The sequence below is a fragment of the Canis aureus genome, chromosome 4, assembly GCF_053574225.1.
Source record: "Canis aureus isolate CA01 chromosome 4, VMU_Caureus_v.1.0, whole genome shotgun sequence".
NCBI classification, from domain to species: domain Eukaryota; kingdom Metazoa; phylum Chordata; class Mammalia; order Carnivora; family Canidae; genus Canis; species Canis aureus.
The window spans coordinates 74,581,932-74,608,364 of NC_135614.1; the positions used below are offsets into that span (position 1 = coordinate 74,581,932).

Sequence of the window (26,433 nt, forward strand, 5' to 3'; positions counted from 1 at the left end):
TCTCTTTCTTTCTTTCTTTCTTTCTTTCTTTCTTTCTTTCTTTCTTTCTTTTTCTTTCTTTATTTCTTTTCTTTTTTTTTTTTTTTTTTTGGTTTTGTTTCTGGCGTGTGTGTGTGTGAGCTGGCAAGTGTTGGAAATCTGTGAAAGTCATGTGGGATGACCAACTGAGCCTTTCCAAATGGCCTCCTTCTCCTGGGGCTCCTGTGGACGAGGAATTGGGTGGGTGGGGAAGAGTGCTGAGTTCAGAAATCGGAAATCTACTGCTCCCCAAACACAGGAGGTGTTCAAATAAGTACTTCTGTGTTTCTTTTAAATGCAGTGACCAACTTTCTCTAAGAAATTTACACTTTTGGTAAAGGAGCTTTCTGGTTTTGGCTCAGCATTTTGGTAAAAATTGCCAACATCCTTTGTTTGTCTCATGTTTTGTACAAAAGGATGTTTAAATTGATAGCCTGGAGTAATTGGCACATACTGTAGTGAAGGTTGGTAATTTCGCAAGTGCTCACTTCTAAAATCTTTCAGTGATGAAACCAGAGTGAGTTTTGCTCTGTTTTTGTTTTTAGACAAAATCGTTTTCACAAGTTTTAAGTCAAGATCAGCGATAGTATCCATAAATCGTTCTACTAGGGAAGCAAATATATCAAAGCCCAATCAGCCAAGCACCTGCTTTGACCAGCCTTGAAGGAACCTTCTTCTATTCAAGTGTTATTTCCTCTGGCTGAACAGCACAAGCATGGGAACATCGGGGCTGTCTATAAGCATACCATCCATTAAGGACAAAAAGAGAAGCAGGAAGGGATGTGCTCTTTCAATATTGAAATACACATGAGACACAGGCACTTAAAGAGTATTACCCTATTTCAAAATTAGAACCTTATAATTGCTTCCATCTTTTGTGTTTACCAGCAATGTGAAATGATGAGCAATAAGATGATTTCAATTAGTAGACACAAAATTAAGTAATTCAGTCCCCCTTAGTTATGGGGTTTCATTCTCCTTCCCTACCCAAACTTCTAAAAACTGAATTGACTTTTATCTTCACTTCCTAGAGATCTATTCATGTAATCAATCCTATGCAATCTGGATTCTGTACCCTACCAACATTGCTCTGGAAAAGGTCACCTGTTATATATCCTTCCTGCCCAGTCCAGTGGCCAGGTTTCATGCTACTGAGTTATTCATCACTTTCGACACTTCCTTTGGGTATCTCGTCCCTTCCTAAATTTAACGACTGCCTACATGATAGTGACTTGCAATCTGTTCTGCATCTGCTATATCAGATTGGACGTTTCTGTCTGCACTTCTCTCAGACATTTCAAACTTAACTTCTCAAAAACTATCTCATCATTCACCATGATCATGACCAAATGGAGAAAAAAAAACCCAAAAACCAAAAAAAAAACAAAAAACAAAAAACAAACCTTCCCCTCTCCCTGTGTTCATTTCCCTGGGTAGTACTACTATTACTACTCCCAGAGTATTGGGTATTGGACACTAGATGTATTAAAAGCTCTGAAGGCGATTCTAATTTTTGGCCATGGTTTAGAACCATTGTGTAGGAGCTAGGAAAAGGACAATGAAGCTGATGTGACTTCTTTCAGAACTCTTAGTTCTCCTAGCAGCTCTGACTTTTTCCAGATCCTTTCCCCTGGAGGTGGAAGCTAGACTTCCATCTGGCACTTGGACAGTGGCTGCACTGCCTCTGGGTGCCCAGACATGGACAGCCAAAGGGAAGAACACTGGCCCAAGACCTGGCAATGTGACATCAGTGGGTTATACGTTTCTTAGGCTAAAAGTACTCCAGTATTATTAGTGCCACCAGACCCTGGTAGCAACCTGCATATACTGCTCAAAAGTGATGGTGCCCAACTGCTCTTCATCCACCGCCTTGAACCTCTGCAGGGTTTCGAGGAGCTCTTCCTCCATGGGGATGGGCCAAGGCATCGAGATTACTAATAGGAATTTCCGCCAGTCCACAAACTCCGAATTTACTATTACTAAAGATGTTAACTCCTGCAACTAGAAGAAAACAGGAAATGCCATTGGAATATTTGTATGACTCTACCTTGAAACTCTATCAGTTCATGTTTTTTATGGGACATTCAGATGAAGGAAGGAGGAGTTTATATGGGTGAATAGATTGAGTCAGTTCTCAGGCTTATTTCCTCCGGTTCTACTAATCAATCCACATCAGATACTTAGGTACTCTTACTTTTTTGCTTCCTTGACATTTGGGTTTTTGCTTACTGTTATACAATGAATTTACACATGTGACTCCAGTGACTCTGTACCTTTTCAAGAGGGAAGATAAAGATTCTAGATGTGACTGTGCAAGGGCTCCACAGCCTGTAAGGAAAACTATAACCATTTTGTTTTCTGGTACATTCTTAAGGAACAGATTACACTGAAAAGCAAGAATGCCAGAATCATCTACTGTTACTAGTCAGGATCATTCCCTCTGTTAGCAACATATACAAGCTCACAGACTGAGCCTCCTGGGCTCCATGATGTTTCATTGACTGTCAGTGGCATCATTCATTCATTCAATACTGGGCACATGCATAGTGCATCTTACATTCAAGTTTGTTTGCTCTTCATTCAAATTTTATTGATTGCCTCCTAAAATGTCAGATACTGCAAGTACTGATGATTTAAAACTATTGTCTTAATTCAAATAAGAATTCTGAGTTTTGAAACCCAAACAAAATGGAAGCTTACTTCTGGTTGCGTGAGGTGCATCCAACTACTAGGTAAGTTGTTTGTTCCAAGGTTCAGGGTTACCAGATCCAGCAGAATGTCAGTAAATGCTTTATGTCCTATTATGCCTAGAGCATAATGAAAAATATTTTTTAATTATGTTATATGACACGGCTTTTTTTCTTTTGCTAAAGCAGAACAAAAATAGGCATTTGTATAATCACTTTATTCATGTTATATAAAACTATAATCTTTAGCAACAGAAGACATTTGAAAATATAAAAATGCTAATCAGTTTCCTGATGTGCTCTCATTGTCTCAGCTAAGTTGTAATGTATTTTTCGGCTGGGTAATAAATCACTTCGGATTGGGCAAAAACACTGAGAATTTATACTTGAATTTTGAATATTCCCTTGACTTTTTGCTCAGAGTAGAATTAGTAAAATAAAAAAAAAACCTCTTAAGTATTCCTATATACAGTAGGGTATAAGAATAAACTACTTTGGTGAGTATGGGATAAAAGTGTTTCAAATGCATACAAATCACCACTGTAATCATGATAACACATTTATCCTCATTTTGCACTTAGTTCAGCAGAGATTTGTTTTTGTAAATGTGGGGAGACTTGAATTGTTAGCCCACTGGACTGGAAGTGACAATTTCATTATCTAACTGCCTCTATATTTTATCCTGTACAGAAGAGAGTCTGTCTCTCATTTCAAATTGCATGCACATGCATTAAAAAGAAATAGGAAAAAAATAGGAAAACAAAAATAAATGAATCTACTTAAAAAATGTCTGTCTACCCCTCTGACAGAAGTACCTTCTAGAGTCAGGAGAGACTCCTACATGTATTCGGTCTTTCAGGTCCAGAGTATAGAGCTATTCTTCTTTATTTAGAGATAAAAAGAGTAGAAATAGAAACATAGATGTAGCATCTCAAATTCTTTTTACATCTGAATTTTTAGCATTTATGAAAGTCCCATGTGAACCTTAACATTTTTTCTAACCTTTAAGAAAATGCATGAATCCTTTTTAAATGTCAGTGGTTCAAACTAAATACACAATTTTGAGTTTTGGAAATTATTTTTTTGGGTGGCAAGAGCAGAATCTATCTTTCTTTGATATGACTGGCCATCCAACAGGTCATTCAGAAATAAATTCTCTATCCTTTTTGATCAAACCCATGTATCCAATTTTAAAGAGATGAGAAACATTTTCCCAGGTAGTAGAGTTTTCAATAAAATGAGCTTTATTTTCAGGAAAAACCACATTGTCTTTAGACAAGTTAGAAATAATCCCTCATGTTCTTCAAGATGAAACCATAAATAAATTCTCTTTTATGAAACCATGAGGAGGCTCTAAGTATTTAAAAATTATGTACAATATAGTTCCACTTTCTTTAATAGCTGTGGTGCAAGCAAAGTGTTGTAAGACAATACTTCCAGCTTACACAGTAATTATTTATGTGGCGACCTTAGTGTGAAATGTGAAAAGTATTTTAATATATGATCTTGACATTGCCAAGGCATATGGTGATATGACCTTCACATAAAATGTGATAACATAGACAGATAAACTTAGAAATTTTATTCATGGATCTAAACAAACAAGCAAATGAACCTCTTTTTCGGTTTGGCCCAAGTTAGTTATCTAATGCAGCTGTCATTTAGAACTATGGGAAGGTTCTAGGCCAAAGGGAATTCAGACCATAGTCATAGTCTAGTCACCCTTAGCAATAACTCTGCAAAAGATGACATCAAAATAACACACTGCATCCAAAGAACGTGAAGGAATGTGTGGATATAGAAGTAGACTTAGAAAGGTACAGGATGGGGTGCCTGGTGGCTCAGTCAGTTAAGAGGCCAATTCTTGATTTCAGCTCAAGTCATGATCTTGGCATCCTGGAATCTGCCCTCAGCGGGGAGTCTGTGTTAGGATTCTCTCTCTCCCTCTGCACCCCCCCTCTTGCTCCCTCATGCACACTCTCTCTCTAAAATAAATACATCTTTTTTTTTTTAAAGGAAAGTACAGAGAATTTTCACTTTGATAAGATGCCAAATGCCTTTCGTGTTTGATATGAAGAGTGGTTACTTTTTTACTTCTAAATTTCAGATTACAAAGAATTTGTTTTTGCTTTGATCAGTGACGAAGTCAACATTTGTCATATTACGAATCGCTTTCATCATGGCTTTCGGAGTTTGATGAATAAGCAGAATTAGGTCTTGTGTCATCAGCTGAAGATGGTGTTCTTGTGTTCCATAAATGGATAGCTTTCCGAGGGTCAAAGTTATTAATGTCCGGAGAATTCAACTGAATTACAAGGAGATCCGTCATACTTTCAGCCTTGATTTTGGCACGCATTTGTGACTTGGTGAGTTTCATCTGACTAAAGCCACGTTCTGCCTCCGCGGAACTTGCAGGGAGGGTCAGCACGAGGTCCACTAACGTCAAGATATTTGGATACTTGTGTAAGTAAACAGAATTCACAAAATCCCAGGTCAATTTGCGGATGTTCTGAAATCTAGCGGGGAAGAATGAAAAATATAAATTATTGAGACTCCCAAGTGCCATTCAAACATTTGTAAATACCAACCATGCTTACCTAGCATAAATCTCTAATTTCAACATGCTCCATTCAGCGTCCACTTCGTCGATTTCCACGTTGGCAGCTTCCAGTACTGGTTCATAATGGGCAATCAGGATGGATACCTCTTTTTCTCCAAATTCTGCCATCAATATACAAGAGAAAGAGTCACACATAAGAAAGAAACCTACAGACAGCCAAAGTACAAAAGGTTTGGGGTTAGTGCATACAGGGTACCTTGATTTATCTTCGCAGGCCACAGTTTAAAGCTTCCAATCATGGTTGCCTTCAGCACATCTTGGCTGGCATCTCTGAAGCAACCTTGCAGCCTCTTGATAAGATGTGTTAAGACTACTCTTCTCACATCAGAAATGTCTCCCTTTCCTCCCAGGCAGTTGCCATGAAAGTGCGTGACCGAATCCACCCAACGTTCCTTTGGTCCTGGTCTGGGGAGGAGAAAAAAAAATTCCCCAAATAAACAATTAAATGAAAAAGCACCTGGCAAATAATGTCCCTAGTCATGCTGTCTAGTTTGACAGACCCTCAGACCATTTCCCAACTCCTTACCTTGTTTGATATATTCTGAGCATTTCCAGTGTTGATTCTAATGTGGCAAATACATCAGCAATGGAAGAATTTCTGTTTTGATTGACACGGGAAAGAATGCTAAGGACATTAATGACATCCACTAAGAAGTGGATAAATTTAACAATGTTTGCTTGGAGAAGGAACCCCAGGAGTTCCTTGGCTTTCTGATGACTGGTGTCACTCCTGCCTTCATCTCCCTGTAACATAGATCAGGAATAAAATACTGGTTTGTCTTTCTCAGAGTTATGATTTCAAATTGCTTAATAAAAATATTCTCTGTCACTCTGGAAAGCTAACACAGCGTGGTATTTCAAAATTACTTACCGAATGCAGTTGCTGGACTATTGCAGGATATCCCTTGAGAAAGTTCTGGAGAGCTGCCTGTAGTTCCTGAAGCCACCTCCTGCCCCCTACTTGAGAAGGCATCACAGGTCGAAGGTGAAGGCCTTTGAAAGCAGTTACCAGAGAACTCCTGTGCAGAGGGGAACTGTGGTAGAAGTGGTAGATGCTGTGAAGAAGATTTCTGACGTCGTTGTACAGGGGAACGCTTTGGAACACCGCCTTGTAAGACAGTTCAAGATGGTGTGCAAAGCAGTATACAGTCAGAGCACATGGCTGGATTTCTCTTAAAAGCAGGGCCACCCTGCTGTTTTCTCTCCCTGAGCCAAGGGCACCATCACTTCCAAAACCAACCAGTTTCTTGGCCCAGTCTTGGTCTGATAGCTTAAGTTGAAGATTTCTCTCTAGAGTTCTTTCAATGGCATCTCTTATTGCCAAAGGATCCTCCCTTTCTACTGTCTGTACCCCAGCAATTTGGCAATGCACTTTTCCCGCGTGTGCAAACTGCACGTAGACAAGTTCAGCCGCCTTGGTTGAACTGTCTGTGATTCCATCACTGAGGACAGAGAAAAATTTACTTTGTTCTAGTTTCTCCCTAAGATTTTTCCGTTCCACTTCAGCAATAAAATATGTAAAGGTTCTTGCTGATTTGTTAGTTCTGAATACGGGGCCGATATCGACCCCCTTCATATCATCCAACTTGCACATCCAGATAAAGTCTTTGAGAGGACGTCCCGTCTTGGCGATAGCATGGCATGATCTGAATAAGTTCTCTACTCTCCCGAGGGTGACTTTGCTCATGGTTGTCACCATGAGCTCTGTGGTGGCGACATTCACTGGAGAACCATTTGTTGCTTCCATTAGTGAAGCCTTGGCATGAGCCTCACTGAGATGATGTGCATTGAGAAATTCTGTCCTAAAGTTGTCAGTGCCATAAAAAAAACTCACTTGATTTCCCTTTGACTTCACTCCATGTTTACGACACAGGCCACAGAACATAAGATTTAACATCTCATCATATATAAGCCAAGGGTATTTTTTCAGCCAGATTTTCAAAAATTGATCGTTCCTTTTTGGAAGGTAATGGTCAAGCTTCTGCAGCCTTTTCTGCTTTTCAGTGACTCGGTTCATGTCACCTGGAGGATCCCTGCCTTTAAAATAACTCCACGTTGTTATTTTCAGCAACCCCCAATGTCTACCTTCAGTTTTGCTTATCTCTGACCCCAAAACTTGCTCACTATTTCTGGGAAAAACTACAGTGAGTGCTTACAAGTAGTATGTCAGGCATTCTGGCTAGTGCTTTAAGTGGCTTATACCACTTAATCCTCATAATCCATCATCTCCATTTTATAGGTAAGAAAATATACCAATTACTTGTCATTTTTATGGATTAAAAAAAAAACAAGGGTACAAAGAGATTGATTAATTTGTCTGTTGTCCCGGTGCTGGTGAGTGGTGGAGTAGTGGATCGCTAGCAGGCAATCCTACTCTACAGCCCTCATGCTTACTCACTTCACTATCACAGATTTCTCATAAGGGCAAAGGCTGCTACGCTCTCCTTCACTCTAGAATCTTGTTCTCTACGCATAAGAGAGACATTGCTTTTTGCTGACATTTGCTTCCTGTAGTGAGAAGAAAGAGTAACAGGACACGCAAGGCGGCATGTCTACAAGATTCACCTTGGCCATCTCTTCCCTCCCACCTCAGTCCATCCTCACTGGCAGTACTAGAGCCAGCCTGTTCATTTACAGAAAGGGCTTCAGGCTTCGAGACCTGTCCCAGGTGGTTTCAAGGAGCCGTGCCTCATGCCTCATCTTTTTCTTTTCCCCAAAGATCTAATATCTGAAACATACATTTTGGAGACTGGAATATATATATTTATCTGGACCTAAGGACAAAAAATTTAAATTACACAAAGCAATGTCCTAAAATACAGGTTTTCTCTAAAGGCAGGCAGCCTAGGCCACCCATTTATTTCCCTCCTGTGACTTCGGTAACCCTCCCGATCATTAGATTATTTTGTCCTATGTTATAGGTTAACAGGAAAGTGGAACATGTGTTTGTGTGATATTGTACTAAATTACCTCATGTCGACATACAAGCTCAGCATTTCATTTCGTTTCACTGCTTTCCTGTCCTAGGCTGACTGACAGCTAGATTTTAAACTCTTCTGACAGAACCACACTTCTTTCCTTTGTGCTCTATCATGCCTAGGTGAGCGCGAAGCACTTGGCAGATGTCTAGGAAAATAAACATCCCTAACTGATTTTCATGATCACATATCTCTTAACGTCTTCTACTTGGAAGCCTTCAACATTAGTCAACCTGCTGCTGCCTTCTTCCCCGATTTGCACCTAACTTTTATTTTGCCTTTTAATCAGTTTTTTTTTTTTTGCAGTTGTTACTGTTAAAACACATCCCTGTTTTCTCCACCCCCCACCAGATCCTAAATATTAACTGTTGTCATTTTCCTAGATCCTAACTATGAATTGTGTCCTGAAGTGAGCCCCCTTGTGGTTAATACGTCCGGCCTTCATTCTAGACCCTACTTGGGTTATCAAGTCTCCCACGCTAGACCTTGGGTCCCAAGCCGGTGCGTGCTCCACGCACATACGTGCTGGTGAACCCAGGAATGAATACGTGAGACAAGAGGTCTCTAGTTACTGAAGGGAAGGACTTTAACTTTCACTACCGTTTTGGCTAGCTTTTACATTTGTAGTTTTATGAGAGATTTTCCAGAAGGTGTTATCTTGATTCTGAGCACATACTTCTCATTTGCCTCATGTAAATTCTCTGGCTTCATGAGAATGTGGTTCCTCCTGAAGAAGTAGCTGAAACTCTGCCCACAAATGGTTTTAACAGGTCCAAAGGCTTCTAGATTTACTACTGCATTTCCGTGATCTGAATCTACGTAGGGGAAGGAGTTCACCCACCGAGAGAACCACAGGACATACAGGGGCCTTACTCCTTTTTTGCATAATCCCTAGATTTTGTCACCTGGAGAGGTATTTCTGTTAATAACATCAATCCTTCCCTAGGGTACCTTTTGTAAGAAATCCTTCTGTATTTTTTGATTTGTGTAAAGTCAGACTAATTTAAGCAGGTTTCAGATTACATGCGGCTTACCTTCCTGCAAATATATAGAGTATCCTATTTCTACAATTTTCTCAGAGACACTAGCTTAAAAAGATCCACTGAACTTTCTAATGATCCCCCCACCCCACCCTCCATGCCCTTAAATCCTGTCTTCCTGTTGGCCAAGGCTCTGTAGCGACACAGAGCAGCATCTGCTGAGTTCTCAGACAGTCTCTTCCTCCCTGTAATCCACTCACCACAGCATCTGGCTCTAAAGGCCTTTGATAATCCTTTCCTGTGTGTCCTTTGCAAGCCACTGTGAGACTTGACAATCTGCCCACAAAGCCTTTGTGGTCCTTACCTCCTGCCTCTTGCCCCAATTGGTCTGTTGGCTGTCCCTTGAATATGTCATGCAACTTCAAAAATTTCAATGTCTACTCTCTTTTCCCCTTTGTATGCTTTCCCCTGCTTTTCTTCCTGGAAGCTTCCTTTAACAATTCTCCTCTGAGTTAACCCCTATTCTGACCTGCAAAGGCAGCAGTAACTACTTCCTCCTTTGAATTCTTGTAAAAACCATGTAGCCGAATGATCTAGCTTAGCCACCACAGACAAGAGTTCTGTTTGTGCCTTATGTCTCTGAGGCCAATCATTGAACCTAAGGGTCTCTAAAAAAGAGCCTCTCAAAGGAGGTCCCCTTCCCAGTTTTTAGAACAGTATCATAACCTTGAACAACTACAAGCTGCCTCCCTTGAAGAAGTGATGCAGATGTGGAATTTGCTGGGCTGTGTTCTCTCAAGCAGAGCCACTCAAGCAGAAGCCAAAATAGCCATGAACCAAATATCTACAGGCATTACATGGAATACTGATGGGTTTACAAAGAAAAGGAGTTCTTTTGGTTTAAGTGGGGCCTGAGGAACATTGCTAAAGTGTTCTGGTTTCAACAGACTCCAAATAGCTTCCATTGGAAAAAGACTGTCTTCCTGATGTGCTTGGCACTTGATGTTTAGAGACAAGATGTTCCTCCCAGAGCTTAATGCAGTACACAAAATGAGTGTTTTTGTTTGAGATGTTTATGGTCCCCTTGGGGAGCCACATACCTTATGGTTTAATTCTATCAGGTGGTGTAATTTTTTTTTTTTTTTCTGGAAATGTTCCAGAGTAATGCTCTAGATGCCTGTTGTGGTATGTGTACCTTCAGCATATGGAGCTAACATTTTAGGTAATAATTGGAATAGTTTGATTCACTATTGTATTGTATAATGTTACATGTTATATAATAATAAATATTATTTACATATATACAAATATTACTTTATAATATTATATATAATAATATATTACTATAATAATATAATTAGGGATCCCTGGGTGGCGCAGCGGTTTGGCGCCTGCCTTTGGCCCAGGGCGCGATCCTGGAGACCCGGGATCGAATCCCACATCGGGCTCCCGGTGCATGGAGCCTGCTTCTCCCTCTGCCTGTGTCTCTGCCTCTCTCTCTCTCTCTCTCTCTCTGTGACTATCGTGAATAAATAAATTTAAAAAAATCTTTAAAAAAATAAGTAAATGACAATGGCTTATATTACATTTAAATTACACATTCTATGTGCCAGACTCTAAATATTTTACTTATATTAATTACTTTAATGCTTATAGCAACTCCATTGAAATATCCGATTTTCCAGAGGAGGAAGTTGAGAAGAGAGAGGCTAAATAACTTACCCAAGATCATATACAATCATTTGACAAAAGGTAGATTTGAAAAGAGCTGTCTGACCCTTCTTAACCATAGCGGCGTCTTTTTACTCAGCCAGCCATGTGTAAGAAGTGAATCAACATGGAAATGCTAGCATGGGGCCTGACACCATGCCAATATTGGCTGTTGTTATAATTCAGAGGACGTTCACTAAATTTCACCCTGTGCTGGAAGTACGCTCATGGAAATGATTCCCGGGACAGTCAATAAAAGAATGTCTTGTCGATGCACTGGCTTTCTCTTACTTAAGCTGCTCCTGAGATTCTAAAGTATGGATCTTTGCTGGGTAGCATGGAAAATGCCAGCATGACAAATTGTTTCCTTGCATTTTGTACGATCTTGTTGGATTATCATGCATACAGTCATTTTTCCTTTCTGGCATTTTTGTGATGATCATATCAACAGATGGTATTTTATTTCTCATGACTACCTTTACTAAAGGAGATTTAAAATCATCACAAGTGGCAGATTTTGACCACGAGAGGAGTGTTGAATATATAAGCATTGCGGTATACGATGCATTTTCAATTTTCCATTATCTTTAGTAAGGACTATTTTATTTTTATTTTTTTATTTTTATTTTTTTTAGTAAGGACTATTTTAATGAAGACTTCTATTTTTCAAGTAGAGTAGCTAATACTCAGCAAAAAACTCCATAAGCTTTGGTTCTTTCTGTTTATATCCTGATACTAGTTACAAGTATTTAAAGTCACTTGTTTTACTTAAGGATTTTCAATTTCCATCAATAAATTTATTTATGCAACATAATTAAAAGTTACCAAAGTGAAACTTCATGACATCACCATTCCTTATAAATGTGCTAAAACATCCTCTGGTAGGCCTGGTCATATAATGATGATGTGTAAATATGTATGCTTTTTTCCTAGAGAAACATCCATCTGTTCATCATATTTTACCATATTTTAGTAAGCTTCAAAGTTACATCTTAGATACCATAGGTTACATTGGCATTTATGAAATAGTTTAAGGAAATGCTCATATTTCTTGGCTTAAAAATAACAGCAATTTTCAAGCTCAAGGAAGAAGTTCTGTAGGATCACACATTCAGAAATGTGCCACTTTTAGCCAGTTGCTCCATACTTTGAAAACCGATCACTTCAACTAAGATTGTCTTTTGAAACTGTAGAGTTCTAAGGTAAACACAGTGGAAGGTATCATAAAAGACTGTTTTCTAGTTCTCGGAAGGAATATGACAAAAGACTTCACTTAAAAGATGGATGGCTGTATATTATTTAAGGCAGTGGACAACAATCACAGAGCTGAGGAAGAAAGACAAAGGATCTTTTTGGGGCTAAGGGAATTGGTGAGAAAGGGTGAGTGGTAACTACTGGACTTCCTCAGGGAGGGCCAATGTCAACATTTGCAGCCTGACTTCTAAGAAGTCATCACAGATCTGTGACTCTGGGATGCAGAAAATGGAATGATCATTATTTTGCCTTCCTTTATAACATTAGTAAGACTAATTACAATGAATATTACTTTTAATGATAGACTACCTGATACTGTGCTAAATCTTACATGTACTTGAAAAGCAATGAATATGTGTGTGTATATGTATTCAAATAGCATAATTGAGCAAATAATAAAGAATGTAAACTGATTTATTGAACCAGTAAGACTTCCAAATCTCACAGTATTGTATAGCCTTGTAACTTGTGCAGTAATTACAATGGTTATTCTTAAATCTGGGTGGATTCTCCAGCTTGGGTGGCTGGTGGTGGTTCCTCAGACAGAAAAGCCTTCCCCATCTGTTTGCCTGCTGCTCGTGCAGTTGGGGAAGGAGAAGCAAAACAGTCTCCTGACCTTTCCCTGAACATTCACACCCATGCCTCTTATTTGCATGTTGGCTAGTGGCTGTTCCTCTAACTTTAGATATCCTCTGTATCCCTGACCTACTTTCACTGGGCACTGATCCTCTCTTGCTCTGCATTTTTACACACTTTTATAAAGTTCATATTCTGTTCCAGAAAGAAACTCAATAGAAGTTTATATTTTCTTCTTCCATGCTTGCCTTTTCAAATTACATTCTAAGTCCCTGGGGCAAGTGGTTTTCCTTTTACATCTACATTTTAATATATATATATATATATATATATATATATATATATATATATATATATATATATATATATAACTATTTCTCCTCTGTCCCTCTTTTCCTTTCTTCCTCCTTCCTTCCTCTTTCTACCATACTTTGAAAGCTGTTGCATTCATTCTACTGTATTTAGAAAACAGATAAATGTATCAGTTGACATATTTTAGTCCCAAAGGCTTCTAGAGTTAATCTTCTAAGACATGCACATGCCAACTTATAGCTGCTGTTTGTTGTTTTTAAACGTTTAGTTGAAGTGCAGGCTCTGGTTTTGAGGTTGGATCCAGGAATTATTGTGGTTATCATCATAAATACTAAGGTCTCTTTTAAAAGGGATTATGAGTGGCTGACAATTTTCAAAATCCTCTTCTACCTCCTGAAATGTCCCCAAATGCTTTTAGTTTTGACCTGCTAATTGGATGATTTCCATCCCATCACCCTAATGTAGGATTAAATCAAATCATATGTCATATTCAGGGTCTTTATACATGTATCTTTGTATTTTATATAAAAAATAGTGTGGATAAAATGAAGGGCAAAAGCAACCTTTGAGAAGGGAATATGTAATAAGAGGGCCTTGTGAAACCCACACGGTGGGGAAGAGAATGGAATCTGCTTGACCAAACAATGGAAGAGATTTTGTGGACTCAGCTTTATAAAACTGAGATTGTTTGGTACCTGCCAATGGCCACATTTCCTTCCTGCCCAAACACTGCCAACCAGTGTTGGTGTCCATCCACAGTTGTCATGTGTGCCTTTATATATTCGAGGTGGAGACCCACTCAAGCTGATTAGATGAGCTGATGTGTGCCAGGGTAGAGGGTCACCCAGGTGTATAAGATTTCACCTGTTTCACCCACTAGGCTTAGCAAAGAGGTGTTCAGATTTAGAGTAAAGGAATGCCCTTTGACACTTGAGATTTGATGTGGGTTTCCGGAAATAATGAACTTTTAAAAAACAAATGAAATATAATCACTATGAAAGTAGAAGTGTGTTAGGGCTAGACTAAAGTCAGTTGGCTATTCTCTAGGGAAAAAGTAATGATTTTCCAATAGGTGGATGTTGGAAGATAAAATAAACTTGTTTCTGAGAGGTGACTTAGTTCAATGAGAAGAGGCAAGAGCTTTGAATCTGAAGAGGACTGGATGACATATGATCATATGTAAAAACTGCTCTGTGACTCAGTGTCCAGCCCAGTAAAATGTAGATGAGATGCTAGACCTACATGATCTGTCTGAATTACTTGTGCTGTCAACTGATGGAATTCATTGAAGAATATCTGGAAGTCGAAAGAGACTGAATTAAAAAAAAAAAAAAAGCCCATGCACATACTATAGAGCCATAATGATAGCATGTGAAGGAAATAAAGTGTCATAGGCATAAAATTCTATGTATACATACATGTGAACACATTACTCAATTAGGTAAATATTTTGGTGACAGCTTATCTGGTTCTGTTCTTAGTTTATGAAGCACTGAGAGAAAAGGGAAGTTCTCTACCCTGGTCTCCCTCCCCAGACTAGTGGGGAAGACAGAAACGCAAACTCATGATCCCAATCCAAACCCTCGACTGGACATATATACAGAGGCTGTCTCTCTCAGCTGCCATAGTCAGACTCAAGTTTACCCGCTTTCTGGCCAGGGCAGGGTTGGGCCAAAGAGGAGAATTGCCAGGAAGGAGGATCATCACCCTGCTGAAGTATTAGTCACTATCTTCCTCCTGTTTGTTTCATTCATATCTATGTTGCATAAAGCAAACATGTGGCAAGCTGGAACACAGTGAGGGCATCTTTTTGGTGACACGTGATCCCAGAGGGCTGATGTTATTTGTGAACAGGTTAACTGCTACCCTGATTAGTCTTAACTTTTTCTGTGGTTTTTCCACGGTAATTATTTTTCCTACCTTTGGGTGCAATATCTAAGAACTGATCTTTAAGACTGTCAAGCTGTTCGATGGTCAGGGTGCCATTTTCTTCCTTTTCCACAGGTGGGGGGCGCACTGGGGGAGGGGGATCTGGAAAGACTTTCAGATCTCCATTAATGAAGAAATCTTCTTGGTCTAGGTAAAGTTCATTCTGAATTTTTGTTGATGTTTCAATGTGATAACGGGCCACCTCAGTTAATTTTTCCACACTGAAAATGAAAAAATGAATAGCGTTATCCCCACTAAATACTACTGGGTTATCAGTGCTTAGGAGACAGATACACAAAGTCTACACACCGTACAGCTAAGGAAGACAATTCAACCTGCATGTTTACAAATTCCAGCTCTCTTCAAATCCACTTTTTGAAAAGGTGGAATAATAAATGCAGATTGGAAATAAAATATATGCTCATTATAGAGCTCACAGTCACATATTTTATACAAAGTGAAACAAAAGGGACTTCATCAAATATGGTTTTATTAACATTAGAACATATTTTTACTGTGTAAGCAAGATGATGTCAAGAGATATATTTCATTCTAAGTATGTACCAAAATATAGTTACTCATTCTAACTATGCAAAATAAGTATGCAGAAAAGCCTGTAAAATATAACTGTTAGAATGACACATTTAATTGGAATCAGGAAAAATTGTAAAGTTAATCAAATTTGATTATGGATTTCTAGAAGAGTGGCTTTTCTCTAACTTTGTATCAGGGAGTTTGAAGTTATTTAAGACATGATTGTCAGATGAACTCTAATAATATGAACCCACTGAAATTGCTTTCTATTTTTACAAATAATAATTCCTAGTTAAATCGTGTAGTATAAGCAGTAATAGTGAGGTACAGTGGAAAGAACATTGGAAGCTGAGTTATTATTCTAGAACACTCTGTAGCCATGGATCCTTGGGAACTTATTTAAGCTCTCCAAATTTCCTTATTTTTGCATGGAGCTAGTAACACATAACTCCATACTTTATGGTTATTAATGTGAAATCATACAGGGAATGGATTTAACCTATACTGGGGATTATAGTTATGGCCCTAATCAAAGGGCCATTTCAAAAGCCAGAGAAGTTTTGTACAGGAAGAAATACAATATACTGCTTTACAGAAATGATTGTTTATAGTTTGCATTAACGATTGGACGTGACAGAAATATCCATTTTTAATCTGCTCATACGCAACACAGAACACCAAAATATATATACAGAAAATGTTTTAAAAATAGTATTAGTTGCTTTCTCTGAAACTAGAATTCAACTCCAGCATGCTGTACTGGTAAGCGTCCACATAGCGCGTATTCTCTAATTAGTTTATGCCTCGTGGGGTGTGTGTGTCTTGGGTGCAGAGGAGAAGGCACTGGAAGCAAGTAAGTTCCAAGCTTGTTGTGAGGACCGCCTCCCACTGCAGACCAAGACCCAGCGGTGACCAGGATCTCAAAATGGGTGTGCACCACCTAGTGGAGGTTACCAGGCATACCCTTCTCACAAATGGAAGAGCTTCAAAAATGCCTCCGAAATGAAAAAGCAAGATTTGAAGTTCCAATGGATGGACAGCTCTCTCTATATCTTCCTTCTATCACCAGAGAGTTTTTGTGATAACCAAAACAGAATGCATAGCTGGACAGTTCTAGGTTTAACTTCTTGTGGCCACATTGAGGGGTCAGATATTTGTACACCATACAAATCTGAGAAATTGGAGTATAAGAAGCATTGACGTAATGGGCACTGAGTATTATGTAAGACTGATGAATCACTCACCTCTATCTCTGAAATCAATAATACATTATATGTTGATTAATTGAATTTAAATAAAAATTTTAAAATGCCGAGAGAGAGAGAGAGAGAGAGAGAGAGAGAGGGAGAGAATTTACTATTGATGGCCACATGGATGGGAGGGTAATGTGAATTCTAGGAATTAAGAAGATATGTTTTCATTTGTAAGTGGTAGGAAGAGAACAGAACTGAACACCACTGCTCTATGATGCTAAGGAGTAATCAACTTGGCCATCCAGTGGTACAATTATTTTAAGCCTTACTGCAGTTAGGTTACCAGGCTGAGGGGTGTGTAAATGTGTGTGTGTGTGTGTGTGTGTGTGTTACTATATAGCATGACAGATATAAAAAAAAACTAGGCTGAAGATTTTACAACAGAACTTTCATTATGAGACAAGGATTGCAGAAAAACCATAACAACTCTCTTTCAGGTGGCAGTCGTTTCTGAGAATACTTGCCATTTGTATTCTATGTAGATAGTAACCTCTAAATTTTCAGTAAATGTTTATTGCACACTATAGTGTTCATAGAACCTAGATCTAGTAGAAACTTCTGAAATAGCCTGGTTGCTGTGTTTCCTTTTATAGATGAAGCCCATGGGCCCCAAGTGAATAGGCATGCTGCTCCTTTGTGGACAGTGAGGGAATCCCCGTCTCTTGGAACATCATGTTTCCTCTCACCTGAGGGCTATTTCTGCTTGGCTGAGCTGATTTTTGAGGGAGAATTAAGAGAATGGGATTCTCTGCCCCACATTAGAGATGAGAAGTCTGAAAAACTTTTGGAACCCAACAGCAAGCTAGAACTGGGTATTACCCTTACAAGGAATCAGCCTAACTGGTGTAACATTCCAATGACTGGCTTCTTAGTCTCCCACTAACTGGTCCTGATTAATAATAAGTCTGGCATTAAAAAGATCTGAAATATTATCTTACTTCTGAAAAATATTTTAAAATTGCCTATAATCAGACCTTGTAAACTAAGGTCCTCATTAAGCAGGGTAAAAACCACACTCAGAAATGATGTGCAAACCTGGACATTGCAATAGGACACTTTGATACATGACTTATTGTTTGAAAAGAACATAATATAAATACAATAGAGCATAATACAAATACATATGTCATTCCCTAAAAAGCCAAAACATCTATTTGTAAATGTAATTTACGTTTGTAAATGCCTAAAAATCTGCCAATTTTGGCTTTTAGGAATTAAAAAATACATTTTGAAAAGCCCATGCAGTACATTACCTGGCCATTTCATTCAAGTACCTCTCACCAAGCCACTTTTCCAAGAGTTTATATACATCGACCACCTTTGTTAGTAAATCTTCAAGGAAAGCCAATGCTTTTGTCTTTATCAGTTCAAGCCGGAACTGTGTGGCTATCTCTAATTTAAAAAGAAAGTGAAGGATTTTAAAATGTATTATATATACATGCATTTTGTAATCGATTTTTAAACCACTCATGCTTCTATTTGTGAAGATGTAGGTGCACATTTAATATACGACCATTGATAATATCCAATCTATGTCACTGAGAAAAAAAGTAAAATGCATGGTCGTGTAATTTGACAGCTTATTTAAGCCAAAACTATAAACTGAGCTTTAACATTTATGGCACTTTATAACAATATATTCTTTGATAAATTGGAATGGGAAAATGCAAACAGATAATTTCTGAATTTCAAAAAGGGGAAAGTACAAGTCTCTTGATGATCTCCCTACTTTAGAACCTCAGGATAGCAACATCATTGTATTTTCTCAGCCCTGGTAAAACTAGGGTAAATGCTCTGTATCCCAGGGCCTCTTGCTGCCCATGGCACACACTGTCTGTGGATTTTACCTCTGAAATAGTTTTCCCAGGTTTCCGCTTTGCTTCTTCCACTACCACTGGCCTAATTTGCTGATGTTTCTGATTTTTTTTTCAAAGTCCATTTTGAGCCACATTATAAAACAAGTGGAAGAGCCAGGAGAATAGATCTTATAAAATCATTGCTATCTATAGAAAAGGAGGCTCTTGAACATTATTAATCCATTACTGGCTCTTCTATGGCCTCTGTTACCAAGAACTCACTTTTGGGGGCTGTTAGCCTTCAGTAAGGATTTATTTTCCTAATGAGAGGCCTAAATTATTCTTATCATATAAAACCACCTATGTGTATGTGGCTCTAAGCCTTCTTTCAACCTGTAAAATCACTCTGACTCTAACATATTCTTTTCATTTCTATTCTTTGGGATTGTAATCATTGCTGGTGTTCTCCTAACCCCTTCCCAACTTTTCTTTGTCTCTTTTGGAGATCCCAGCAGACAATTATAGAATAGTTGAATCTAGCCCTCATGGGGTCATATGAAAACAACCAACTAAGTGTTGTACTTTTTGATCGCTTTGCATTGTGTCCTCCTTGAGGACTTGAGCCAGTCATGGGCTGGTTGCCTCCTGGCCTATTTTCCCCTGAAAAGAATCATCTTGGTTCTTTTCCACTGCTACCTTCAAACTGCAGGGCAGCGAGGTGCTCTTCCTTGATTTTGAGCATCAGTTCGTTTCTCTTCTCCTTTTGGGTAATCTCCTCTGCTGTGACTGTCACAGGCGTGGCTTCTGCTATCGGCGGGGATCTGCCTGAAAGGACAGTAGGAACTCAGGGAGGAGCGAGCGACATCCAATGGATGCACAGTTACTTGGACAAAATGAGGACGAAGTGAGATGTGCGGGTCTGTAGTAAATCTGTTGGGGTTTGGAAAGGACCGATCCTAGTCCTGACTGAGTGTGAAATGCTGATCTTTCCTTGTGAATTTTCCGTGTGTTATCTAGGCTACACACGAATACAAACGCCCCTATTGTGTAGCATCATGGAAAGATGAGGTGTGCAGTGAGGGGCAGACATGGTTATAGACTTCAAACAAGGTGCGATGCAGAGTCTGGGGACAGAAATAAGCAAACTGCAATATACCACGGATGCCATGAGCCCCATGGAGCAGAAGGACTGCTCCGTAAGAGGTCCTAGCATTAGCCAAAGGCCTCCCAGGTCTTCACGGAGAAAAGACCAGGGAACAACCTCCACGAGATGTGGCTGAAATGTGGCTCATGGTTAAGAATCTGTAACCTACGAAACAATCTTTTCACAGATTGCAATCTTGCAATCTTTAACTGCAAGTACTTTAGTGATTACATAAGATAATTAGAAAATAAGGATTTGTCAGCATTTTTCGGACAATTCACTCTTGAGAAACGACAGTGGGATTCCAGCTGCAGGCCCCGTCCACATATTTCTACTCAGTGCAACGAATCTGTCTTGAAGGTCTGACCCCAAGGGGTTCAAATCATGTGAAGATGACATAATTGTAAACAAAGCAACGGTAAGAACCCGTAATTGCAACAGTAGACCGATGCATAAATTACAGGTGAAAGGGAGCTTAATCTCGTTGGATTTCTGTTTTATCATCTGTAAAATTAAGGGGCTGGACTCAACCGCTCATCTATCAAGGTAAATTGAAGGGGTGCCTGGGTGGCTCAGTGGTTGAGCATCTGCCTTTGGCTCAGGTCGTGATCGCAGGGTCCTGGGTTCATGTCCCTCATCAGGCTCCTTATAGGGAGCCTGCTTCTCCCTTTCCCTGTGTCTCTGCCTCTCTGTGTGTCCTTCATGAATAAATTAATACAATCTTTAAAAAATAAAAATTTAAAAAAAATTGAAGCATGTCCTTCAAATACAGCTTATTTCTTTCGCATCTGAGATGGACTACATGGTGTGTTTTTTCTCATGGTGCTATTATTCTCTTCGCTCGGGCGTCCCCCCCAGGGCCCACATCCTCAGCTCCTCCTCTCGCTCCTCCGCAGGGCTGCCTCAGTGTACCCCAGCTGCGAAGTGCCGCCCCCCTCCTGGCTCTCCGGGTCGCCTATCCCTCCCCTGCTAAGGAACAGTGATCAGTCACATGTCCTTCCCTGCCTCTAGCCTAGAGTCCCCACCAGGGCAGGGGCCAGTCTGGAAGCATCCCGCCTGCGTCCAGCCGCGGCCTAACCAGCACGTGTGAGCAACCGACTGGTGAGGCAGACTTCTGCTCTGGAGCTCCCGTCTCTCCCCCTCTTGCCTCGCCTTACCCTAACTGTGTCCACGTGGAGACATTCAGAGGGGAGGGTAACCGTTGTGCCCGAGTTGACCCCCAAGGTTGACAGGGGTCTCTCCCAGCCTCTGCTCCCTCCCAGGCGTCTCGGAGGCTGAGATGAGGCAGGAGGCCTCTGGGAGAGAGGAACCTCCTTGGATTAAGCCAGAAACCTGAATTCAACCTGAAACATATGTACGTATAGACTCGTTTCTCACCCTTTTGTGCACACATTTCAGATCACACAGTGTCATCTTGGAGTTCTTCCAGCATGTTCCAAATGCCCGGCTATTTGGATAAATAAGTCAGGTGAGGCTGGTACCCAGTATGACTAGTCAGCCAACACCATCACAGGAGCGTGTGGGCTCGGAACTAAACCTAGCCCACAGTAGCTTCATCGTGTGTGTTCTAGAGAGAGGCTGAAGCATCCACAGCTTCGGATGCCACAACCGTGAATACCTTTTGCTTTTTTGTCTGCCTTTTCTTTCTTGGGTGGTTCCTCTTTGGCTTTTTTATTTGTCCCCATCTGAGGAGATTTTTCTTTTGTGTCTGCTGGTTGGTTTTCCTTTTCTTCTTCCATGAGCCTCTGATGAATTTCAGCAGCCACCTGGTTGTAATCGAGCAAGATTTCAATTAATGCGACACTTGGGAAATCTGAGAGCCACGTGCATTTAGTCATCCCCGAGTTCCACTGAGGCCTCATCTCCTGTAAACGACCGTGCCACGTACTCAGTCTCTACAGAAAGCGCACTTCAGGGTTTTAGTGACACGGCAGCCTGGCCCTGGCCCCAAGAGGTGGCTTCTCTGCAGCTGTCTGTGCGCAGGTTGGTCACTTTCTCAAGCGCTGCCTGCAACGCAACCTTACGTTTCCTCAGGGCTGCCTCCAGACAGCTCCATGACGATGCTTTTGTTAGAAAGCTTTCTTTTTAATATCAGACTCTATGAATTTAACACCCACTATTCCTCCAGCGTATTCCCCTATACTAATGTTTCTCGCTTTTATATTATTTATTATTATTATATATTAATTATATTCATATATTAACTCCCCCAAGAGAGTTTTAAAGACAATTTTCCTAATAGTCCTACTCTATGAAATTTTAGTACTGCAAAAGTGTATCTGTCTACCTATTTTATATATGATTATGCTTTATACATAAAATGGGTAAGAGTTTCTCATGCCTCCTACCCAAGTTTCGGGATGGCATGCGCAATATTATTTGGATTCATGGACACTTGAATTCTGCGCTTTCACTGCGATGGTTGTGAGGATAACCTATCCCACAGGATAACCTCATCTTTGTTGTCAGCTTCCTCTACTCGGGGGACATGCAGCTTCCTGCCATCTCAGTAGCTCCCTCCTTTCACTCACACATGTGTCCTGGTTTGAGTCATTAGTTGCGGGGCCACCCCATCTTAGCTGAGGAATGGGGAGTGTGGGGTGCGCTTGGGACCCCTCCATCTCTCCTCTGCGGCTCTGTGTTTCAGGCAGCAGGAAAACCTCCTCTTGAGGTTTAAGCAACTGGGGCCATGCCTGTAGTTTCAAAGGCCAGACCTTTTGCAATAAGTCCAACCACCCCTGGACAGGTGAAGAGCACTTAGGAGGATAGCCCTGAGAAATGAGAGCTGAGTAAAGACTCCCAAGAGGGAGAAAGAAAACCCACATACACTGAGGAGGGAGGAGCAACATCCAGTTGAAAACTTTAAAATCTAAATAAAGCAACTGGTGAAGAAATGGGGGCTGTGAGAATTTATTTACTATATCCAAGCCTGTTGTTATTTCTGGGGAGGGCCTGGGTAAGGGGCTAGGAGGAGAAAGAGGAAGTTGACTGAAGGTGAATAGAGAGATGAATAAGGCACAGGCTCTCCCCACAAAGACATTTAGTTTTGGCCAGATATGCCATCCAATTCTGGCTCTCCCCAGATTCCTGCACACTTCATACCCTGGGGCTCAGCATGTAACTGTCCCCAGCTGGTCTATGAATGTTAAATGTGGTTCCACCCTCCAAATGGGCTTCAAGCAGCTTTTAGCACCTGCTATGCTCATAGAGGATGCTCAGGAAATGATTATTAATAGATGGACTTTCTTTTAAAATAATCATATTCCACAGAACATACCCACAGTTTCTTTAAGATCAGTGGAACTTCAGAGAAATACAGAGGTTTCAGAGAACAAGCCAGTTTTGTGTGCATGTATGTATGTGGTTTTAATCAGATGCCCTTAATCCACAAAAATGGATTTCATGATATCTACTGTACTTTAAAATTCTTGGTAAAGCTGAAAGCAGACTTGTTAACATCCCTCCACCTAAATTGCAAGCAATTCATTTTTTTGAATCTGTTTTTGCAAAGCACAGTAAGTTAGCAATTTCCTTTAAAATTGGATTTTTCTCCTTTTAAACAACCTTATGGTGCTGGTGGTGGTGGTGGTGGTGATGATGATAATTATCATCATCTGCATATTTTTGGTCCACTCCCTCAAAGACCTCTGGGTGTCTTTCAAAAATTAACATAATTCACAATACATCCAGTAATCTACCTGTAAGGCTAAAGAAACTCTATAAGTAATGTCTTGACATTGTGGGTGTTAACTATGATTTGTTTCTTTGAAATCATTGCATACCTGCTAATTACAAGAAAGTTTTTCTAAAAATTAGCATAGCACACTAAATGGGTAGCTCTTGGTGAGACTGTTGTGTAGAAAAAGTCTGAGTTAAAGCTCTCTCATTTCAGCTGTGCTAATCCTCACTGGCACTGTTTTCCCTACAACGCTTTGTCCAGATCATGTCTGTCTCACTTAAAACTCCCTAAAGGTCATGTGACATCAAGGTCATAAAACTTTATTAGAAACATAAAAGCAGGATTCAAATATAATTATTAGGAATACTGATTAGATCAGTAATGACTAAACTTTTCTCGCTTGCTTTCTATGTGGTTTTTGAAGTCCACAAGGAAAATAGTACAGTTTTGAATACATTTTTAACGTCATGATCTATTATATTTACAATTTCCAGAACACTTTGGTATACATTATTTCACTGGATCTTTCAACCATTCATGGAAGAAAAGATACATGGAATGTCTCTCATGTAATAGATTAAGGAATTGAAGACTGAAAGAGTTTAAGTCATTTCTGTAAAATCATACAATTTAACCAAGAGGGGTAGCCAATGTTCTTTATGCTGTATGCTACTCTTTCTAATAATGTAATATTCTGCAATATCATTTCCCCTAGGCAATTCTAATGGGATTTGTAAGACTTGTAAATTGCTTTATGTAGCTCAATAGGAATAAAAATTCATTCCTTCCCTTCAAACTCCTAGCTCTGGTTTCCCCACTTTCTGGTACTTGGTAGTGGTTATCTTGCAGTGATCACCATGGGCACTGCCATCATCATCAGCAGTAACAGCGTCATTGGTATAGCAGCAGTCCTACGTCCGATTGTGCTGAGGGCCTAGTATCATAATAGATGTGGGCATTATGCTAGGTGTAAGGTGTATAAACAGTCTTAGAATCCAATCAAGTGTTTAGGAAAATGATGAGATATAAATTACAATCACCTAGAAAAGAAGAGCTGAATGCCTGGGGAGGTACGACTGCTACGGGGATTGGAAGACCATGTGAACAATGAAGGCAAGGCTTCAAACAGGCAACCATCTAGTCAGGAATCAAAGCAGGTACTGGCTTCTGAAGACTTATAGGAAGCATATCATTTAATCAAAAAGAAGGAAGGAAGAACATATTTTAGGCGAGAAAGATGACATTAGCTGAGGCATGGAAATTGTTAATATCCACGGGATACGTAGGAAGCAACATCTAGTTGGTTTACAAGAGGGTTTGATGAGTTGGTACCAGTAAGATGGGGAGCCCTGAGCCTCTGAGTTAGGGTTTAGGATTCCATGGCAGCTACTAGTGGTCATCACACACTACATCATTCTCTTCTCTGGTCGGTAACAGAAGATCATTTCTGTGTTCTTATAAGTATCATGTGCCTTTTAAAAAATAAATCAATCCCTTATCTGGATCATTTTGCCCTTATAAATATAAAGTAGCTATCAATATATTTGGGGTATACATCTACCATCTTACTATGTGCTTTCTATTGTATTGCTTGTCCTAAATCTTTTTCTGTTCTCCTTTCTTTTCTTATTTTGGATTTCACATTTTAAATTTATTCACCCTTTTTTTCTATCTTAGTTTGGAATTAACACACATTAATTCACTTAGTGGCCACTCTAGGAATAACACCATGAATTACTGACTAAATAATAGTTAGACTTTGATAAGTTTAAAATTTATGGTGTAATTCCTAGGGTAACCACTAAGAGAACAGTAATAGAATGCACTATTTCCAAAAGTAAGTAGGGGGTAAAAAGCAAGTAAGAAAAGATACAGAAAGGATAAAAATAAGAGGATGAACAAAGATATAACATGTAATTGATATTTAAAAGTCTAATTTCCAAAAAAAAAAAGCATTGTAGACAAAGATTACCTCCCAGTAATAAAAAAGTTTAGTTCACCAGGCCTAGATGGCTTCTTGGTGAACACTACTAAACATTTCAAGAGGAAATAATTCCAACTTCCTCAGACTCTTCTAAAGAATAGAAATCAAACATATTCTGACTTGATTTATGAGGCTAGTATGCGGATGCTAAAAGTTGACAAGGACAGTATGAGAAAGAAAAGTTATAGGATTTCCTCACTCATTAACAAAAATTCAAAAATCCTAAACAAATGATTAGCAAAACAAATCCAGCAATATGAAAAAAGGATAATGCTTCATTATAATGTTGGACTTATACCGGGATGTGATGTAAGTTTAATATTAGAAAACTGACCAGTATGATATTTCATATTAATAGAAAACAGAAAAATATCATGCCAATCTCAATAGATGTGGAGAAAGCATTTGTTAATACATTTATGAAAAAACCCCACAATAAGCTAGAAATGAAACTTACATAATCTGATGAATATCATCTAAAAAAATCAATGGTCAACAGTTTTATGAATTTTGACAAGCTAACTTAATAATTTATATGGAAAGGCCAAGAACGAAGAAGAGCCAAAATGCTCTGGACAGATGACAAGGTGGGAAGATTTCCTCATCTAGATAATGAATAAATAATATGACATTATGCGGTTTTGGTACAAGGATGGAAAAATACAGCAATGTAACAGACCTAATTTATGATACGTGGTCACCTAATTTACGACAAGGATGATACTGCAGTGAAATGGGGAAAGAATTTGGTATAACTTATGCAAACTGAAGTATTATTTATAGTATAATCTACTGACATTGGAGATAGCCAATATTCTTAGCCATATATACAATGGTTGTGTGGGCATATGTGCTCCAGTAGACAAGTAGGTGAATGTCTACTGGAGCACATTGCAAGGATACCCATAATGGCACAAACTGGAAGCAGACTAGTTAAATAAATTATGATAAATTTATGTAATGAAACAATATACAGCAA

General features: G+C 39.4%; 2 protein-coding genes and 1 long non-coding RNA gene across 11 annotated transcripts in view; 1 reads left to right on the forward strand and 2 right to left on the reverse strand.

Annotated features, from left to right (window-relative positions):
* The window catches only part of SPEF2 (sperm flagellar 2), a 164,243-nt gene that overhangs the window by 24,341 nt on the left and 113,469 nt on the right, over window positions 1-26,433 (reverse strand). For 6 of the 7 annotated variants that reach the window (XR_013378629.1, XM_077896243.1, XM_077896242.1 and 3 more), the window contains 6 exons: window positions 21,410-21,557; window positions 19,344-19,472; window positions 18,105-18,243; window positions 15,056-15,285; window positions 2,719-2,825; window positions 1,837-2,019 (listed from right to left, as the gene is read on the reverse strand). Coding sequence is in view for 6 of the 7 variants with exons in the window: in XM_077896243.1 (XP_077752369.1) it covers window positions 1,837-2,019; window positions 2,719-2,825; window positions 15,056-15,285; window positions 18,105-18,243; window positions 19,344-19,472; window positions 21,410-21,557 (936 nt within the window). In the remaining variant the exon portion in view is untranslated. The remainder of the gene's footprint in view (window positions 1-1,836; window positions 2,020-2,718; window positions 2,826-15,055; window positions 15,286-18,104; window positions 18,244-19,343; window positions 19,473-21,409; window positions 21,558-26,433) is intronic. The other variant, XM_077896241.1, reaches the window with a different exon arrangement.
* Window positions 1-26,433, forward strand: part of LOC144313000 (uncharacterized) — a 94,270-nt gene that overhangs the window by 4,885 nt on the left and 62,952 nt on the right. The gene's annotated exons all lie outside the window — the stretch shown is intronic.
* LOC144312998 (zinc finger protein 862-like) lies at window positions 3,927-10,551 on the reverse strand. The gene is made up of 5 exons (XM_077896236.1): window positions 6,197-10,551; window positions 5,852-6,069; window positions 5,522-5,730; window positions 5,303-5,426; window positions 3,927-5,221 (listed from the first exon to the last, which is right to left on the reverse strand). The coding sequence occupies exons 1-5, from the start codon at window positions 7,340-7,342 to the stop codon at window positions 4,867-4,869; spliced, it is 2,052 nt and encodes a 683-aa protein (XP_077752362.1). The 5' UTR covers window positions 7,343-10,551; the 3' UTR covers window positions 3,927-4,866.

What these genes read in the sequence shown, in the direction of transcription:
- LOC144312998 (XM_077896236.1), bottom strand. Translation starts at nt 7,342, where the DNA reads ATGAACCGAGTCACTGAAAAGCAGAAAAGGCTGCAGAAGCTTGACCAT. An exon ending in GCCTGCGAAGATAAATCAAG is followed by an intron (nt 5,427 to 5,521) that starts GTACCCTGTATG and finishes TATTGATGGCAG; the next exon opens with AATTTGGAGAAAAAGAGGTA. An exon ending in AAATTAGAGATTTATGCTAG is followed by an intron (nt 5,222 to 5,302) that starts GTAAGCATGGTT and finishes CTTCCCCGCTAG; the next exon opens with ATTTCAGAACATCCGCAAAT.